This window comes from Dipteris shenzhenensis, chromosome 8 (assembly GCF_047967505.1).
Source record: "Dipteris shenzhenensis isolate YYH24624 ecotype China chromosome 8, Dip_SZ_1.0, whole genome shotgun sequence".
Taxonomy (NCBI): domain Eukaryota; kingdom Viridiplantae; phylum Streptophyta; class Polypodiopsida; order Gleicheniales; family Dipteridaceae; genus Dipteris; species Dipteris shenzhenensis.
The window spans coordinates 23,083,327-23,103,026 of NC_141603.1; the positions used below are offsets into that span (position 1 = coordinate 23,083,327).

General features: G+C 42.6%; 1 protein-coding gene across 5 annotated transcripts in view; it reads right to left on the bottom strand.

Annotated features, from left to right (window-relative positions):
• Positions 1–19,700, bottom strand: part of LOC147899299 (inorganic pyrophosphatase TTM1-like) — a 60,129-nt gene that overhangs the window by 19,086 nt on the left and 21,343 nt on the right. For all 5 annotated transcript variants that reach the window (XM_087377870.1, XM_087377871.1, XM_087377869.1 and 2 more), the window contains exons 5-6: positions 17,513–17,626; positions 17,244–17,417 (exon numbers count right to left, since the gene is read on the bottom strand). In XM_087377870.1, the coding sequence (XP_087233996.1) occupies positions 17,244–17,417; positions 17,513–17,626 (288 nt within the window). The remainder of the gene's footprint in view (positions 1–17,243; positions 17,418–17,512; positions 17,627–19,700) is intronic.

The window sequence follows — 19,700 nt, forward strand, 5'->3', positions numbered from 1 at the left end:
GGATTATGCCTTTTTGTCTTGCATTTCAGATTTTCCAGTGGCTGGTCCACATACTACAGCCACTCTTGAGGATGACTCTTATGCTTTCCTGACTTGCAGCTATGTCCCTTCGAAGGATGCATGCACTTTCAGTGTCAATGAGACACTAAACACATGGTATTTTGATACCAAGGTTGAAAATGAGACAGGACTCAAGGTGCAAACACTTCGCACTAACAAAGGGGGGGAGTATATGTCTCATGAATTTGAGGCATTTTTGAAGGAGAAAGGCATCACACATCAGCTTACAGTGAGGCTTACCCCTCAGCAAAATGCCAAAACTGAGCGGAAAAATAGAACTCTCATGGAGATGGATAGATGCATGCTCACTAGCAAGAAGTTGCCTCACAGATTCTGGCTCGAAGGGCTCATGTGTGCCAATTATGTTTTGAATCGGGATCCCACAAAGGCTTTGAAGACAATCACTCCCTACGAGGCTTGGCATGGGAGAAAGCCTTCAGTGGATCATTTTCGTGTATTTGGATGTGTTGCATATGCCCACGTGCCTGTGGAGTTTCGACATAAGTTGTCAGATAAAGCACTGAAGTGTATTTTTGTTGGGTATAGTGCAAAGAGCAAAGGCTATCATCTCTACAATCCTGCCACACGCAAGATTTTTGTGAGTAGAGATGTAATCTTTTCAAAGAATTCAGCCCATACACATGCTGAATTCAAGCCATAAACATGCTGAATTCACTATTCCAGCTTCTTCACATGATGTTTTTGAGGGGTTACTTCCCATTGTCTTTGGTTCCCCAACTGATACTCATGCTGAAAATCAGCATTTACAGCAGCCTCCTCTTGTTCCACATACCCTGATCCAGCCACCTGCTGATTTTGTTCCTCCACAGGCAGTGGATGATGTTGTTAGGCAAGAGATTCACGAGATACATGCAGCAAAAACAGTTTCAAACTGGCTGCTACAAACTCTCAGAGAGAGTAGACTTGAGGCACCTTTGCCTAGCAGGACTCGTAGTGCAGCAAGGCACGAAGGGGGGGCTCTTTCCGTTGAATCAACTTCTGCAGGTACTCTTCTAGAACCTGATACTTTCGAAGAAGCCAAGAATAATGTGCACTTGATGAATGCCATGCACAATGGATTGCAATCCATTGAGAAAACTCAGACTTGGGATGTTGTGGATTTGCCACCAGGAAAACATGCCATCGGTACCAAATGGGTTTTCAAAGTGAAAAGGAAGCCAGATAGGTCCATTGATCGGTACAAGGCATGGCTTGTTGCCAAAGGATATGCTCAGAAAAAGGGCATAGATTATGAGGAGACTTTTGCTTCTACATCCCGGATAACAAGTATCAGATCAGTTATTGCAATGGCTGCAACTTTTGTTTGGAATGTTCATCAGTTGGACATAAAAATAGATTTTCTTAATGGGGACTTGTAGGAAGAGGTTATGTCAAACAACCTCCTGGCTTTGAGCTTTCAGGTAAAGCACATCAAGTTTACAAGTTGAATAAAGCTTTATATGGGCTGAAACAAGCCCCACGTTCATGGTATGCCAAGATTGATGCCTTCCTAGCCAGCAAGAAGCTGCATAATAGTCCAACTGAGAGCACCTCTACATCAAGAAGGATGGGGGGGATATTTTAGTCATCATTCTTTATGTAGATGACATGCTGCTCACAGCGTCAAATGAGGAAATAATTGCAGATTTCAAGGCTGAATTTGACATGATAGATTTGGGCGTGTTAAATTTCTATTTGGGGATCCAATTCATACAAGACAAGCGTGGCATCATTATGTCTCAATCCAAGTATGTGCAAAAGCTCTTGGATAGATTCAACATGCAAGATTGGAAGCCTACAACCACTTCCATGGAGCCAAGGCTGAAGCTTACCATGTACGATGTAGGTGAATCAGTGGATGCCACACTTTACAGCCACACTGTTAGATGCCTCCTTTATTTGTGCAATTGTCACCAAGCTGTAAATATCTTAAGTCAAAGTATTGAGTTGACCATTTATTTGATCATAATTAAAGAGTTTTCCATTTGTGTTAATTATTATCAAAGAGTTCCTTTAATGGTCAAATAATTGACTATGATTGTTATACTCTAGCCGAGATAGCATGACCTTGGAAAGATCGGTGGGCATTTTCCCTTAGATGACCGACTTTTGTAATATTTTATGTGCGTAAATAAAATGGTCAAGGGAAGTAACTGCCAAGGTCCTAGGTGAGGGTGTATTGGCATCGACTAGGTGGTTCTGAGTGCTAAGGCCTAGGTGCACCTAAATGTGTAATAATGCCAAGGGGCAAATGTTTTAATTGTGCCCCAAGAGAGGGGTAAATGGTGTACCAAGTTAGAGGTCTAGAATGATGACATGTGGCAGAAGGAACCATCTAGGGAACTGAGGGCTTGTGGATAGGCATGATGGAATAAAAGTTACGTATCTTTGTGTACATGTGATTCACAAGAATGGCTAGGTGGGAAAAAAATGCGATGCTAACGCCTGTGAATTGTATCCGTAAATCGACAGAAACGCTGAGAGATTAGTTAGTGTTCGTTTCATTTGGTATCAGAGCTTCAGGCCGGACGAGGGGACTCATACGAGTCACGTATCAAGAAGGCGAACGACGTGTGTGTTAGGTGGCTCTATTCGTGAGGCTGAGCCGTTGATGGATTCGCTATAGGAGAGCAAGAGCGGGTACAGTTGCAGACTTGAAGCGCAGGGTGGCACGGACGGCCATCGAAAGACCAGAGCGCAGGCACGGGATGCGTGACTGTTCGTGGGCTTAACGGAGTGGTCTGATCAGCGCTGGCCTACGCAAATAGCTTGGAATTAAAAGAGCCGCTGATGGAAAGGGAACGTTCATCGAAGAGATTGGCAATTCACAATTTGTGAAGTTTTACCACCACAGGACTTGCGTGATATCGCCGAGTATCCTATTCGACTCCAATGGTGAAAGGGCGTGCTGAGACAAGGCACGGGACTGCTGTGTGTCCCTGGTGAAGGAAGAATCCCATACTATTGAATGAAGTCACCCATGACAGAATTGGGAGCCCAAAGCTTGGTGAGGCGATGTCAGAATTAAGAAAGTCGGACTAGATGCAAATAGCGCTACACGCAAGGCCTAAACACGACATATGCTTAAGCACCCACCGTTCATGGATGATGTAGCATCAAGCTATGCAGAAAAGCTTGACTTCAGTGGCACAGGAATAATCCCGACAGTCCACATATAGATTTGGGAAGGAATTGTCAGCGCAGCAACATCTACATTGAGGAGCAGACGACTGCTTTGAAGGAAAGCGGGATATCTGCGCTACGTGAAGACTCCAGGGAGCATTTTATTTCTTCTATACAAATTTTTAATTTTCAGTTTGCAGTCTATTATTCCTATACAGCAAAGGGGAATTTGAAGTGGAAAAAAAAAACCATATAAATTACTATTTTCCCTTTTGAAACAATGGAGGCAGAAGGACAAGATTCCAGGGTAAATCCTGGTGAATCTAGAGCGCGATCTACGCAAGAAGTGTCCCATCACACAACGCCTACTCTAGTGGGTAGGATTTCTGTATTAGAAGATGCTTTACAGCAGATCATGAACCAGCAGCTTCAAGTGAACGCTGTTCAAAATGAAATTAGGGAGATGGTGCAAGCCTTGTCGGCTAGACCATCTAGAAATGAAAAGGGCAGAGCTCCAGCAAAGCCAGAGCCCAGTATACACTCATCAGAACGTGCGAAGGTCAAGGTACCTAATATTGCCAACTATAGACCGGAGAAGTACGCTGGTCGGATGACCGAGCGCAGTTCTGATGTGATCGAGGTTTGGTTACACAAGTGGGAAGAAGCCTTCGCCATTTGTGAGATCAGATCTGATCTAAAGAAAATCTGCGAGACCACTCACCTGTTTATTGAGGCAACGGATAGGTGGTGGATAAAGCAACTGAAAGATCAAGTTGCCCCTACCACCTGGGAAGGGTTTAAGGCTGAATTTAAGAAACACTTTCTTCCACCTGACGAAGAGTCCCGAGCTTGGGATGCTTATAGAAACCTTCGCCAGAGGAATTTGTCGGTGGCAGAGTACACTAATAAGTTCAGAGAATGTGTTATGAGGATAACAGACCCTCTCCCTATGTCGGTTCAGTTGAAAGACTATATCTATGGACTGAACGACAAGATTAAAATGGAAGTTCGGGCTAAATATGCGACTACATTAGATGAATCTATTGCAGTAGCCCTGAACTATGAAGATGCTAGAGGCAGACCTAGTGGGTTTGTGCAGGCAGGGACTCAGCATGAGTACCCGAGAAAAGGGGGATTTCACAGGAAATGGACTTCAAAGACAAGTGTCTCGCAGCCGAGTGGCCAAACCAAGCAGGTGAAGCCGGTTGAGGGACCAACAAAGACAAGTACCACCGTTGGAGTGAAAAGAAAAGTAACTTCAATGGCAGCCTGGGCTTGGTCAAAGTCCTCGTTGACCCCTGAGCAAAAAGAGAAAGCTAGAAAAGAAGGATTGTGCTTCGGCTGCCTTCAGCGACATCAGTGGAAAGCTTGTCCACTGAACAAAGACCGTCGCACGGCCAATATGATAATATCTGAATGCGACACAGAAATGCACGAGAGTCCCAATGTGGAACATATGCAGATGCAATTGGCGGGACCTTCTCAGAGGTTAGTACCTGTGTTGTTAAGTGTGTATGTTACTAAGTTAGTAAGCGGTGCACCTAATAACATCCTTTCAAAGCCCGCAGCAACGGGGTATACGGTTTTCGATAAGCCCGAGTTGATTAAAATGAAAGGGCAAGTAGCCAATCATGATGTGATTGTGTTGTTTGACTCAGCGTCAATGCACAATGTAATTAACTCGAAGCTTATTAAGAGGCTCAAGTTGAAAATTAGTCCGTCTGACTATGCTTATACGGTCAGGATGGCGGACGGAAGTTCAACTGAAGTATGGGACCAGAGGGTTACCCAGTTGGAACTTCGAATTCAGGACTATGTTGAGAAGCTTGACTTTGAGTTGACCACGCTTGCTCACGCAGATATAGCCCTAGGTATGGCATGGCATTTTTGGAAAAATCCAGCCATTGATTCGAAAAAGCATATTTACTAGTTCAAGATGAACGGGGTAGAATATGTTTACCGAGGTGAAAAGGATTTACCTCGAGGACCATTGATTTCAGCCATGGAAATTCGGAAGACTCCCAAAGAGTTTCTGTGTCTGTATATAGCATCGGTAGAGTCGATTGATGATGCGTCGACTAGCACTGAGGCTACCCAAGATGGGGAAATGGCTGAGTTGGCTAAAGAGATATCGGAGAAGTTCTCTGATTGTTTTAGGGATGAGTTACCTTATGGGTTACCTCCAGAGCAAAATGTTCAACATAAAATTAAGCTTATCCCGGGGGCAGAACCTGTAAATAGACCTCCCTATAGATTAAGCTTTACAGAAGAAGCTGAGATGCGAAGACAACTGGAAGAATACCTCAAGCTGGGGCAGATTCAACCCAGTTTTTCACCTTTTGCTTCGCCAGTGATATTAAAGAGGAAGAAAGATAATACTTTTCGTCTCTGTATAGATTACAGAGCATTGAATAATATCACTATTAAGCACAGGTATCCGATGGCTCGGATCGATGATTTGCTAGATGCATTACATGGAGCCGTAATTTTCAGTAAGATAGATCTTAAGTGTGGCTACCATCAGATCCGGATTAGAGCCGAGGATGTGCATAAAACCGCTTTTAGAAGCAAGTTTGGTCATTATGAGTTTTTGGTAATGCCCTTCGGACTTACCAATGCTCCAGCAACATTCGTCATGCTTATGAACGATTTACTACGTCCATATATCGAAAAGTTTGTAGTACATTTTATTGACGATATTATGGTATTCAGTAAAAGTATTACTGAGCATCGCGAACACTTAAGAATAGTGTCTAGTACTTTGAGGAAAGCCAGTCTTTATGTAAAAAAGAAGAAAACTATACTGTGTATGGTTAGACTTGAATATTTAGGATTCATAATTACTCCAGAGGGGGTAGAAATGGATCCAAAGAAACTGGCTGCGATACGGACTTGGCCAGTCCCTCAGAGTCTGACCGCTTTGCGATCATTCTTGGGATTTGTCCAATTTTATCGAAGGCATATCAAAGGATATTCCGAAATAGTATCGCCATTGACTGATCTGACCTCAGATAAAGTACCTTTTATATGGGGACAAAATCAACAAGAAAGTTTTAACACCATAAAACAAGCTGTGGTCACAAGACCGGTGTTAAAAATAGTTGATCCCCAGAAACCGTTGTTCTTGGAAACCGATGCAAGTGGCATTGCGGTAGGAGCAGTTCTCCTCCAAGAGGGAAGGCCAGTAGCCTTTGAAAGCAAGAAGCTTTCTCCCTCTCAAAGGAATTGGCCAACTCATGAATTGGAGTTGTGTGTTGTTATCCATGCTTTGAAAACATGGAGACATTATTTGTATGGATCAGAGTTTTATGTGGATGTTGATCATCATACTCTGAAACATTTTTATAAACAACCTGACTTGAGAGGCCGCCAAGCTAGGTGGGCAGAACTCATGCATGAGTTTAATTTGACGATTCGGTACCGAAGAGGAAAAGATAATAAAGTTGCTTATGCGTTGTCACGCATTATGCATAACATGAGTTTCACGGTATTAGAGAGTGCTCTAATGGCCGAGATAAGAGAAACTCAAAAGGTGGACGAGTTTGTCCAGAGCCTATGGCCTAAGGCTCATGTGTTAAAACCCGGGGAAAAGGATGACCTGGCATCCAAAAAAGGCCAAACGTATGCAAGATATGCCATAAGGGATGGTATGCTGAAAAGAAATGGCAAGGTAGTAGTACCTAGTCAGAATGATCTCAGGCAGAGAGTCATTCGACAGTGCCATGATAGCCCATGTGCGGGACATCCAGGAGTTGAGAAGACATATGATCTCGTGAAGCGAGATTTCTTTTGGCCAAAGATGAAAAAACATATTCATGAATATGTGACACGTTGTTTTTCATGTCAGGTAAGTAAGGCAGAGCGGGTGAAGCCACTCGGACTTTTACAGCCCTTGGAGATACCGCTAAGTGGGAGACCATTTCCATGGACTTTATTGTAGGTCTACCTACGACACAAGGGGGATATGATTCTATCCTTGTGGTGGTTGATCGTCTTACCAAGATGGCTCACTTCATTCCAACTAGAGAATCTGTTAGTGCCCCGCAAGTGGCGGATTTGTTTATTAGACATATATTTCGTTTGCATGGATTACCCAAATCCATAGTGTCAGACAGAGATGTCAAATTTACCGGTCATTTTTGGACTGCGGTATTTGAGACACTAAGGACTGAGTTGGGAATGAGTAATGGGGATCATCCAGAAACGGATGGTCAGACAGAAAGAGTCAAACGGATGGTCAGACAGAAAGAGTCAAACAAATTTTAGAGGATATGCTTAGAGCATATGTGTCATTGAGGCAACATACATGGGACAAGTGGTTGCCATTGTTGGAGTTTGCCTACAATGATAGAAAACATTCCTCTACAGGGTTCAGTCCGTTTGAGCTGAACTATGGTTATAGACCAGCGAATCCACCTATAGTTGAAATACCTCAGAAAGTGCCTAGTGCCGCAAACTTTGTGGTTCAGATGCGGGAGATGCTAGCACTTGCGAGAGCTAATATTCGCCAAGCTATGGATAGAGCTAAGGCGTATGCAGATGAAAACCGATCCGCTAGAGAATTTAAGGAAGGAGAAAAAGTTTTTCTCAGAATTCCTTCGCACTCTAAGTCTTTGACTGCAGGAGAGTGTGCTAAGTTATCACCTCAATATTGTGGGCCATGGTTAGTTCTAAAAAGAATAGGCAAGGTAGCCTATAAATTAGAATTACCACCGGGGTGTAAGGTGCACCCAGTGTTTCATGTTTCTCGTTTAAAGAAATTTTGGCATACAGGTGACTCACTAATCGAAGGTGTTGTTTTGTTTCAGGAGATAGAGGATAATGCAAGACGCAAACCAACAAGAATCCTGGACCGAGGGACAATGCAAGTGCGCCATCGGAAGATACCCACGGTGTTGGTTACATGGCATGGTCTACCTCTATCGGAAGCTACCTGGGAATCCGTATACCAGTTCCGGAGAGTGTTCCCAGATTTCATCATCGAGGACGCTGATGCTTGAAGAGGGAAGGAATGTTATACTCTAGCCGAGATAGCATGACCTCGGAAAGATCGGTGGGCATTTTCCCTTAGATGACCGACTTTTGTAATATTTTATGTGCGTAAATAAAATGGTCAAGGGAAGTAACTGCCAAGGTCCTAGGTGAGGGTGTATTGGCATCGACTAGGTGGTTCTGAGTGCTAAGGCCTAGGTGCACCTAAATGTGTAATAATGCCAAGGGGCAAATGTTTTAATTGTGCCCCAAGAGAGCGGTAAATGGTGTACCAAGTTAGAGGTCTAGAATGATGACATGTGGCAGAAGGAACCATCTAGGGAACTGAGGACTTGTGGATAGGCATGATGGAATAAAAGTTACGTATCTTTGTGTACATGCGATTCACAAGAATGGCTGGGTGGAAAAAAAATGCGATGCTAACGCCTGTGAATTGTATCCGTGAATCGACAGAAAGGCTGAGAGATTAGTTAGTGTCCGTTTCAATGATCAAAGATACTTGACTCTGGTCAAGTAAGCCAGATTTCGATCGGGGAGACTTGGTTTATTACCAAGAGGGTTAACTGCGGTTAACCAGAGAACCACAGAGCTGACTATGGTTAGAGAGTGTTGACTTCGGTCAACGAGACTTGGCATGCGCCAAGAGGGTTAACTATAGTTAACCAAGTGGTGCCAACTTCGGTTGGAGAGACTTGGCCATAATTAAGGTGCCTCGGCCATTGGTCAAAGCCCCCTTAATTATGATCAAGAGCGTTGACTCCGATCAACCAGAGAATATATATATATATATATATGTATATTTGTTATGTGCGCACACGTGTTCAGTGGGGACGCCCACAGTGACTAGAATTAGTCTAGAGATTATTTGCATGCAAAAGCACTAACTATTAGTCTAGAGATTATTTGCCTGCAAAGGCCTTCTACAACCAATTCATGCCTAAACAATTCAGAGCTCATGTCCTTCATGGTTGGGACAGTTTACATATGGATGCAGAAGATACAGTGGAGGTGTACAATCAAAAGTTTTGGGATGCTTATTTGCAGGTTGCACCTTTCAAAAAGATCTCCAAAAGAACCCAACTGAGAAAGTACAGGGCAGGTCTCAATTCAAAAATTCAAGCAATGGTGAATACTCGAGGTTGAAGAGCATTCAAGACATTATGCATTCAACTTCAGTAGCCAATCTCATGCATATGCAAGATCCAGCCACAGTGCCATCCTTGCAAGCAGGGGATACTGAAAGAAAGAAACTTGATTTTTCAAAATCAAAAAAGAAAGAGTATCCCAAGGTTGAGAAGAAAGGGTTTCAGCCTGAGAAGCCGAGGGGTACTCAATTTTCAAAGACATATAAAGACAAATCCCAATTCACTCCTGAACAGATAGCTGAATTCCGCAAAGATGGAAAATGCTTTAGATGTGGGAAAGAGGGGCATATGGCTGCCCAGTGCCCTGAGAAGCCTTCGGGTTCTGAGGAGCAGAAAAAGCCACAAGTACCACCGAGACCAATGGTGGGAGCAGTCCCAAGTGTTTTGGGTAGTATCTCAAACCCAAAGGAAAAAGAGCTTTTGCTATCATGGGGAAAGGTAAGAGATCAGCAAGCATTAATCCTATTTGATCCAGGGTCTAGAGACAATTTCATATCTGAGGACTTAGCCCTAAGATTAGGGATTAAAAATGAAGAGCTAGGCAAAGCTCTTGATGCTGATCAGATGTTCCATGGGAATCCAGTGCAAGTCACTCCTTTGATTGGAAAGCTTCGTGTCCATGTACAGAGTTATATAGATCAGGAGGAGTTCTTAATTTCTGCTCTCAAGCAGCATGATGTTGTACTTGGTACACCGTGGTTCCATCAAAAGAAAGTAAAGATAGAATACCTTGAGAGGGTGCTGAATTTTATCCATAGAGGGAAAAACCAGCGTTTAGTTGCCACGAATAAAGGGGAAACTATTCCCATTGTATCTGATGTTACATGTGGTAAAGCAATAAAGTCTGCAATTTCCGCGTACATGGTTTTTGTAAAAGAAAAAGAAAATGATATGCATGCTGAAATGAATGATGCAATGATAAATTTCAGTTTCTTGTGAACTTTAAAGATTGTTTTTCACATGCTTTGTCAGGGGAGTTACCCCCAGAGAGACCAAAAGATCATCAAATAGAGTTAATGCCTGATAGTAAGCCACCAAATAGGCCCCCCATACAGAGTTAGTGCAACTCAACGAGAGGAGATTATGGCTCAGGTGCACGACTTGTTGTCCAAGGGACTGATTCAGCCTAGTTCTTCTCCTTTTTGCTCCCCTGTACTGCTGGTACAAAAGAAAGATGGTTCATTCCGAATGTGTGTTGATTACCGCGCATTTAATAAGATGACCATCAAGAATATATTTTCGATACCACGCATAGATGATGTGCTTGACGAGCTCACAGGAGCAACAGTTTTCAGCAGGATAGACTTGAAGAGTGGTTATCATCAAGTCAGAATACAACCACAAGATGTGCATAAGACAGCATTTTGCACTACATTTGGGTTGTATGAATACTTGTGATGCCTTTTGGGTTAACAAATGCTCCAACCACATTCAATAGAATGATGGATCGCATCTTTTGATAGTACAAGCACTTCACATGTACTTTCTTTGATGGTATCTTAGTCTTCTCAAGAAGAAGAGCACAGAGAACATCTCGCTTTGGTGTTTCAAGAACTTCGAAATCATCAGCTTTTTGCCAACAGCAAGAAAAGTGAATTCTTTTTGGAAGAGATCCATTCACTGGGGCACATAATATCCAAGAATGGGATACATATGGATCCTGCAAAGATCCGAGCCATCCAAGAATGGCCAGAGCTGAAAACTGTTCATGAAGTCCGTACCTTTTTTGGACTCTACTCCTATTACAATCTACTCCTATTACAAGAGATTCATCAGGCATTTTGCTGATATTGCAACTTCACTACATAATCTTACCAATAAAAATGCAGCCTTCACATGGGGAATGTTACAGAAGAAAGCATTCAATACACTCAAAGAGAAGTTGACTACAGAGCCTATTCTTGTAGTCCCGGATCTTTATCAACCTTTTGATGTTGATTGCGATGCTTGTGGAGAGTGTGTTGGGGCTGCATTGCATCAGAATGGACATGCAGTAGCATACGAAAGCCGAAGATTGTGTGATGCTGACAGTTACTTGGGAATCTATGAAAAAGAATTGTTGGTTGTAGTTCATGCTGTGAATACATGGAAGCATTATCTTTTGGGTGCAGATTTTACTGTCAAAACTGATCACCAAAGTCTAAGATATTTCTTATCACAGACTAAGCTCTCTGAAAAGCATATGAAATAGGCAAACATGCTGTCAATGTATCATTTTCAAATTGTCCATACTCCGGGAGCAAGAAATAGAGTGGCTGATGCTTTGTCCCGAAGACCTCAGGTACATAATGTGACAATTCAACATCACAGGGATCTTGAGGAAATGTGAGAGCAATATGCCAATGATGTTGATTTTGGTGAAATATTTCAGCAAATACAAGAGGGACAGTCATCCAGTCAATATTCAATGAAAGATGGGTACTTGATGAAAGATTTATGCATCACCCAAGAGATGAGGCAAAAGATTTTGGATGAATGCCATGCACCTCCGTATGCACGACACCGAGGGATTGCAGCCACAACCCAAGCTATTGAGAGGTATTTTTATTGGCCAGGTATGCGCAAGGACATACATCAGTTTGTCACAAAATGCCTTACTTGTCAGAAAGTCAAGTATGACAGACATAAGACATGTGGTTTATTGATGCCTCTTCCGTGCCTCAAGCACCATGGGAAAGTATTGCAATGGATTTTATCTTTGACATGCCACGGTCAAAGTCTGAAAATGATGGAATATGGACTATTATTGATAGATTCAGTAAGCAAGCCCATTTTATTCCAGTGCTGATCACATGGCCATGTCAGTGATCGAGAATGGATTTTCAAGCATCATGGTATGCCTAAATCCATTGTCAGTGATCGAGACCCCAAGAACCCTCTTGGTAATAAACCAAGTGTCCTTGACCGAAATCAAGCTTACTTGACCAGAGTCAAGTATGTTTGACCATGTCAAAATTCTTGGACCATTGAAGGAACTCTTTGTCCATAATTAACACAAATCGAAAACTCTTTAATTATGATCAAATAAATGGTCAACTCAATACTTTGACTTAAGATATTTACAGCTTGGTGACATCCCCTCGGCTTCTATTCAGTTGACTTCAACAGAAAAGCTTCCTTGTAAACATCCAAATGCTGTGGATGATCAGACAACATGTCTTCATCCATTCACTTGGCATCCAATGTCGAATAATTCTTGAAATTTACAAGATACCTGTAAAATTCCTTGCCCTGAGGGCCTTTGCGTACAGTATGGTACACAATTTGCTCTGGCTGAAGGACCTCCTCCAGCTCATCCATTTCTGGTGGATCCTCTGCTATTGGCTCTGTCGGCTTTGGCCCTTGGAATTTCTTGAGAAGACTTATATAGAAAGCATTGTAAATTTTCCAATGCTCTGGTAAGTCCAATCTGAAAGCCACCTCATTTATCTCTTTTGTAACCTGAAAAGGTCCATAGTACCTGGGAGATAGCTTAACATAAACTTTTTCTTTACCCTTGAGCTTCCTGAGCCTTGCTTTCTCAAACTTTAGGAGTCCCAGTCTCCTTCTTTGAGATCCATCTGCCTTTTGTGCTTATCTGCGGTTAGCCAAGGAACCACAGAGCTGACTACGGTCAGAGAGTGTTGACTTCGGTCAACGAGACTTGGCATGCGCCAAGAGGGTTAACTACAGTTAACCAAGTGGTGCCAACTTTGGTTGGAGAGATGTGCGAGCTTCGGTTGGAGAGACTTGGCCATAATTAAGGCGCCTCAACCATTGGTCAAAGCCCCCTTAATTATGATCAAGAGCGTCGACTCCGGTCAACCAGAGAATATATATATATAGATATATATGTATATTTGTTATGTGCGCACATGTGTTCAGTGGCGATGCCCATAGTGACTAGAATTAGTCTAGAGATTATTTGCATGCAAAAGCACTAACCATTAATGGGTACCATGGTTGTGCGCTTTAGTTATTTATTGCAGGATCAAGTGGGGTTGAAAGCCCAAGCATTATGGACCCTGACAAGCATCTAGGAGGATGTTCACGTGACCAAGTGCTTCGAGGACTCCAGAAGTTGCCCTTTAGTGGCATGTAACTAGTTTCTAGTTAGGAAACTTGACAAGTGGCATGTTGCCAAGAAAGAGAGCCTGAGAGCTCATGTATTATTACATGTTTGGATTTTTGTAACGGAGCCTCCACGTTGAACTCTCTGTACTAAAATCTTTAATGAATAAAAATACCTTCGGGGGGGTCCAGCCCGACATGTTGTCCTAGGCCTTAGTTGCTTGCAATGAGAGAGAGAGAGAGAGAGAGAGAGAATTTGTCTACAAATGAATGAAGGTTGAGAAAGTGGTTTGCTGTTATGCCATAGTTTGCAGAGTGAGAGATTGGCAAGCTCAAAAACCCACATTCAAGGCCATCTTGATCATCTCTCTTTTATAGTGGGCCCAATACAAGCAGCATATATCATTCTGGGCAAGCTCTACCATAGTCAACACTTGAATTAAAAATGTCCTGAGCATTTTGCACAAACGTGAAATTGAAGTCCGAGTCTCGAGAAACAATATCCCTCTCGTACGTCACTCACAAGCCACTAAACATAGTAAAAAGGAGTTTGTGCATTCTTGCCTCAGAATCCAAAAGAAGGAAACTCCAAATGGAATCTATTGAAATATGAAATAGAATTAGTCTCCCAAATTTTTAGTGCCTAGTCGCCTCTTCTCAAAATGACCGAAGGACCATAAAACTACCATTAAATTTATTTGAACGTTCAAGCACCTCTACAATATTCATCCACATAGATCTTAAGAGAACATACCACCAAGTTTGCATCGTCCAAGACACAAACATGCCTTTCGACCATCTTTAGACTCTACAAGCATCTCTAGTGGTAATGCTTTTTGGCATTACCAATGCTCTAACTATCATCAATAGATTCATGGAAAGACTGTGTAGGCCCGTGTGTGTGTGTGTTTTTCTCCTTTCCCCCTTTCAGTTCTCCTAACTCCCCAGAAGCAATTCGCTGCAGTTCCCTACCAGAAGAAGTGATCAGGTACTCGTTTTCCCTGCTTTCCTCCGAAATTCGAATTCTTATTGGAGTGTATCTGCTATGAATTGAACCAAGATGCTTCCATCCAAATGTGCTCAACTGCTACGATCTCCTTTCATATGCTGCGAGAGATCTCTGGTTGTGAATTCACTAGGAAGTGCTGCATCAGAGTTTTCAGGATGATTACAGATTCGTTTTATGGTTTCCAGGCTGATTGAAAATTGGTTTTATGAATTCCAGGCTGATTTCAGAATGCATGAGAAGAAAACGCATCACCATGACTCTTCTTGATACTATTCTGAGTCTTCATGTTCTCCTAAAGATCACAATCGAAGACAAAAGAGAACATTGGGTGAGGAACAGGGTGGCAAGCATTTGAAAGTGATTGTGTGACGACATGGAAAGACTTCAAAACACATATCCATATTCAAACGAGACATGCTCATGGGTTGGGACATGTTTAGGCAAAGGATGGGAGAGTCAGTATCAGTATATACAGAATCCAGATCAATTTTGAAAGTTGATTTAAACTTTACACAGACGGGTGAGTTAGTGTCAGTTTATACAAAATCGACCCTTGGACAAGTTTATTGAAGATAGAAACCTTCACAACTAAATCAGAGCAAGCAAAAAAGTATTTGGGAGATTTGCAGCGATCGATTTGAGAGGCAGTTGATTAGTTTATTCCCATCATTTAATGGTCCTTGAAGTGGAGACTACACTATAAGCTGTGGAAGATTTGGGAATGGCAGAGATCAGCCGATGGGACGAGAAGAGAAAAGAAGGTTTCCACTTTTCAACCAAAAAGGAAGCCATCTTTAAATTAGCCACGGAAGTGGACAGATCATTGGAGATAAAAAAGAAGAAATGGTTGACATTCAAGAAACTTGTTATACAAGTTTCTTAAATGTCCTTTGTGAAAAGACACCACATGGAGCTGTCCTCATGCTTAAAAAATGGAAAAAAATATGAAAAAGTTAAATAAAGTTGACCACACACTCCAAATCTTGACCCAATCACAAGTTAATGAAGTCTTGGGGGTGCATTCAAGATAAACCAGCCGTGCTTTTTGGCATATGATCAACACAAAAAATCATATACCCTGGCATGGCATCTATCAAACATGCCACTTACCAAGGTATCAATTCTTTAGAGGCTTCAAGGATATGCCGAATGCGGAGCTCTCTCTTGTGAAGGGAAGCTTAAAGTCAATATCTAGACCATAGTTCAAACAGCAGACTTTCACATGGGAACAATCAACCTTGTGGATGCCAGTTTGGCTTTTCCATGGCATTACTAAACTGGGGTGCATTACTAAACTTGGGTAGGTCAATTGGGCATACAATTATGGTCCGGCAAAACGACCACAGCCACATCAACAAAGGATATATTCCTTTTGCAAATCCTGTTTTAGAGTATAAAGTCATTTGCAATTCAATTCATTCTTGTTTGGTCTGCGTCCGATAGAAGATAGATGGATGAGAAGTTCTCCTTTTACTGACTGCCTTATCACATTAGTAAGGTACACTAGAACAAGATTCAAAGGCAATTGTCACCTGCTCAAGCTCCTTGAGCTCTCCATCTCCCTATTGTGCACAGCCGTCACCCCCCACCCCACCCTTTCTCTTTATCGGATTCCAATAGTGATTCCAATAGTTGACACTGCTCACTCCTCCCCACCTCCCCCCTAGTCTTCTCTGCTTTGCATGCATCAAGGCAGAATCTGCTGCCCCGATCCTCCCATGACACTTCTTTTCCCTCCTCCTCCACCTCACGGTGTGACTCGTTACGTTATTGTGGCTAGTGCTGGACTTTGGGCTATGCAATTGGCCTAGGTGGACCTTTGCCTTGCCCAAGGCTCTCTTTATGGGTTCCAAGCCAGTAGACCTCCCGATGCCATTGCAGCCTGGCAGTGTTATTCTCTCAGAAAGAGAGTTGTAGTCAGCTACATGCACCTATCCAGAGCTCAAAAATGAGCTGTAACCACTTCAAGAAGGCTGGAGGTGATCTGGGCAAAGTATGAAGATAAGATCCAACAGAACAACATAGAGTTAGTTTAACACCCCACAGGTTGAGTAACCCTTTTAATTGTTTGATCGCAAAATCTGATTCTATTTGCCCAATTGGTACTAAAGAACTATTCCGTAACAAATTGATTAGCTGAATTTCAAGATTTCTTACTGTCATTGACATGCTGAATCCCTCTATCATGTGAATAAGCCTTCACTGTTGCATCTTGCACCTTGGCCCCTAGAACATTTTGGGTGTGTGGTTTCTTACGGCTGGTACGAGCACGCACCAAGGAAGGTTGGGATATAGGACAAAGAGCACGTGCAGGAGGGGATGTGTTGGATGGCTGCAGCCATGGGTGCAGAGAGACACGCTGCAAGTGCACAAAGGGTCATTGGTCAGGGAACTTTAAGAGACCGTAACTTTCACATCCAAACTCCATATGAGGAGCTACTTAGCTCATTTTGAAGAGCTCGATCATGGGCAAGATGGTATGATGACCGATATCGTTATTTTCAAGATAAATGAAATATCCTGACATGATTTTGCCCTTCTATTATGTTTCTGATTCTTAGCCCCACTGCCAAATATCAATACATTCAGCTATTTCTCCTGTGTGCACTTATTCACATTCTGATTCTATGGATTACTGTGTCATCATAGTTACACTTCCAGTATGAAGATTTCAATATGGCAAAGCAATTGCATGATAAAGTTGTGAATACATTTCATTACTGGAAACCACAATACATGTCATTTCAATATGTCAAAGCAATTGCATGATAAAGTTGTGAATACATGTCATTACTGGAAACCACAAAATATCTGCCACTACTGCTTATCAAGTATAAAACGACCAGGTTAATAAGGCAACAAACCTCAAACATGAGACTGTATTTTCCATCACGATTCCGCATTCTCAGATAAGACTGGCAGGTTTCTGGATCTTCACCAGGTGGCAAAAGATAGATATCATAAGTTTCCTCATGTGCCTCCACACAATCTGGAGAAAGAACCTGTCTTACTTGTTCTTCTGTCACAGTTCGAGCAGACTGAAATGAAACAAAAGAAAAAGGGTTTCGCTAAAGTTTTAAAGTTGCATATGTCTTAAGATATTATTAAAAAGAGATATACAGTTTTAACATACCTTCAAAATATAAGTTGGATTTTGAAAGCCTGAAAATGGATTGAATTTGTTGATTATCTTAATATGTGCGGTCTCCAAATCCGGCTCAATAAAAGCTTTGTACATGGGATAGACCTGCAGAAAATAAGTTCAAAAGAAAGTGAGCCGACAACCAAATTACAGTGCACAATTTCCAATTGCCAAGCACAAATATTGTCTGAAATTACTCACATTAATTAGCAATTCAGGTTAAAACTAGTATGGAATCTCATAAAATAATTACTACTGGCTATAGAACATGGTTTCATACCTATGGATGCCTAGCTTCACTATCTCCAAATGGGTAATCTCTGACTATGGTCACATAAATACATGGTTTTATACCAATGGATGCCTGGTTTCACTATCTTTGAACAGATAATCTCTAAACCATGCGTTGTTTCAGTATCCTTAAACGGATAATCTCTGAACCATACTCACACGAGAAGTTAGCACTTTTCCCTTATAAATGTATTGCATGCTCATATTGTCCATTCCCTCCAACCCTGTTGCCTCAATTAGCTGGCATGAGCTCTTTTGATGCTCTCCATTCCCTTTCCATTTCTATTAGCTTCAATTTGAGCACACTCTTCAAGTTTAAAATTTTATGCGTGTCTAAGTTCTTCAAACAAGGCAATAGTGAGTCAGGGAGACCAGCATTTCCAGGGCCCTTATCCATCAAGAAACCCTGTCTAGGGATCTCCTTGAAATTGTAAGAGCATGGAAACAGCCCCTTCTGTGCCTTCCACTCAATCCCTTGAGGAGAAGCCTTGGAGGATGCAGTGCCTTTACCCCTCATGAGAATATCTCTAGGGATGTCCTTCCTGAAGTGGAAGACCAGGTGAACAGCTCGCTTCTCTTATCCTTCCACTAAAGCCACTCAAGAGAAGTTAATCGAGGATGCACATCCGTAGCATAGGTTTGTATTCTTAGTCTCTCACTACTCATAGCTTGCCTAGGTAGAGCTAAAGAGTAGTTATTGCTAAGATATTTGTATGTTTATTCTGGACTTTTAGTTGTATAGATATTAAGCGTTTAATAACACTCTTCAAATGTGTGCCTAAGCTGCAGACACATTGGCCACCTAGCCGGGGCACATTTTATGATTCATCCCTCCTCTCGCCCCCAGGTTCCTTACCATCAGTCGGAGGAAAGGGGGGAGGAGTTGACCCCCCTCCCTTGCTCCAATCAAGAGCCACAGCCTCCCTAGTCGTAAACCTAGAGCTAGAGAAGGGTAGTTATAATTTATCATGAAAATGGTTATTTTGTCAACCCCCTACATCCCATCAAAGTCACCAAGCATGCAGCAAAGAATCAAAGGAGACAAGCCAAGTGGAGCGTCAGGTGAGGATGGGACCTTAGCTAAACGCCTCCCCATAGGGAGTGCAGCCACAGGTGCCTCAGCCCGAGCACTCGATTACAAGAGAGGAGCAATGCAGCCTAGTTATCAATCCAAATGATGCAAGAGTGGCTGGGATAGCCACGTCAAAAACAGTGGCCAGCACATGGTCACGGCTCCACCTTCTGGATTACTTTCTCTAGAGACAAACACGCGCTCGGTCAGGTTATTGAGCAATCGATCATATCACTGCGTTATCTCCACCATGACATGGACTCCAAGCATTTATGGCAGAGAAGACATATCCCTCACGAACCGATACCGGCCAATGAAAGCTCTGATGCAAGACAGGCGGCTCCTTATTAAACGAGGAAGCTTTGTTTTTATGTGGACAATCAAGGGAGGGGACTCAAGGCCTATGGACTACTAAGAATCGAAACGGGATGAATTTTGAAAATTCGGAAAACTTTGTTTTTTCGAATGAAGGGGGAACCTAGGGCTGCTGCATATTGTCCTAGGGGGCGATAGCAGCAAACACATGAGGAACCCCAATGTCCCTCCATAAATGGACATTAGCATCCATTTGTGTTGTAACCCTCTGGAATCGCCTTGAGTTGGCCGAGAGGTTGTCCCTGATATTGAACCACTCGTATTCCATGGGCAATGTACCGCCGCTTTTTTCCATAGCTCCAAGGAGGAGGTCCTTTAAGAGAAGAGAAGATCCTCCTTCTGACTTTCCCAGACGGAAAACCAAGCGCGTTGCCCTCTCGTACCCGCGGCGGCGAGATGATCCGAAACGTAGGAAAGGCCTTCACTGCCACTGCTGAGGGA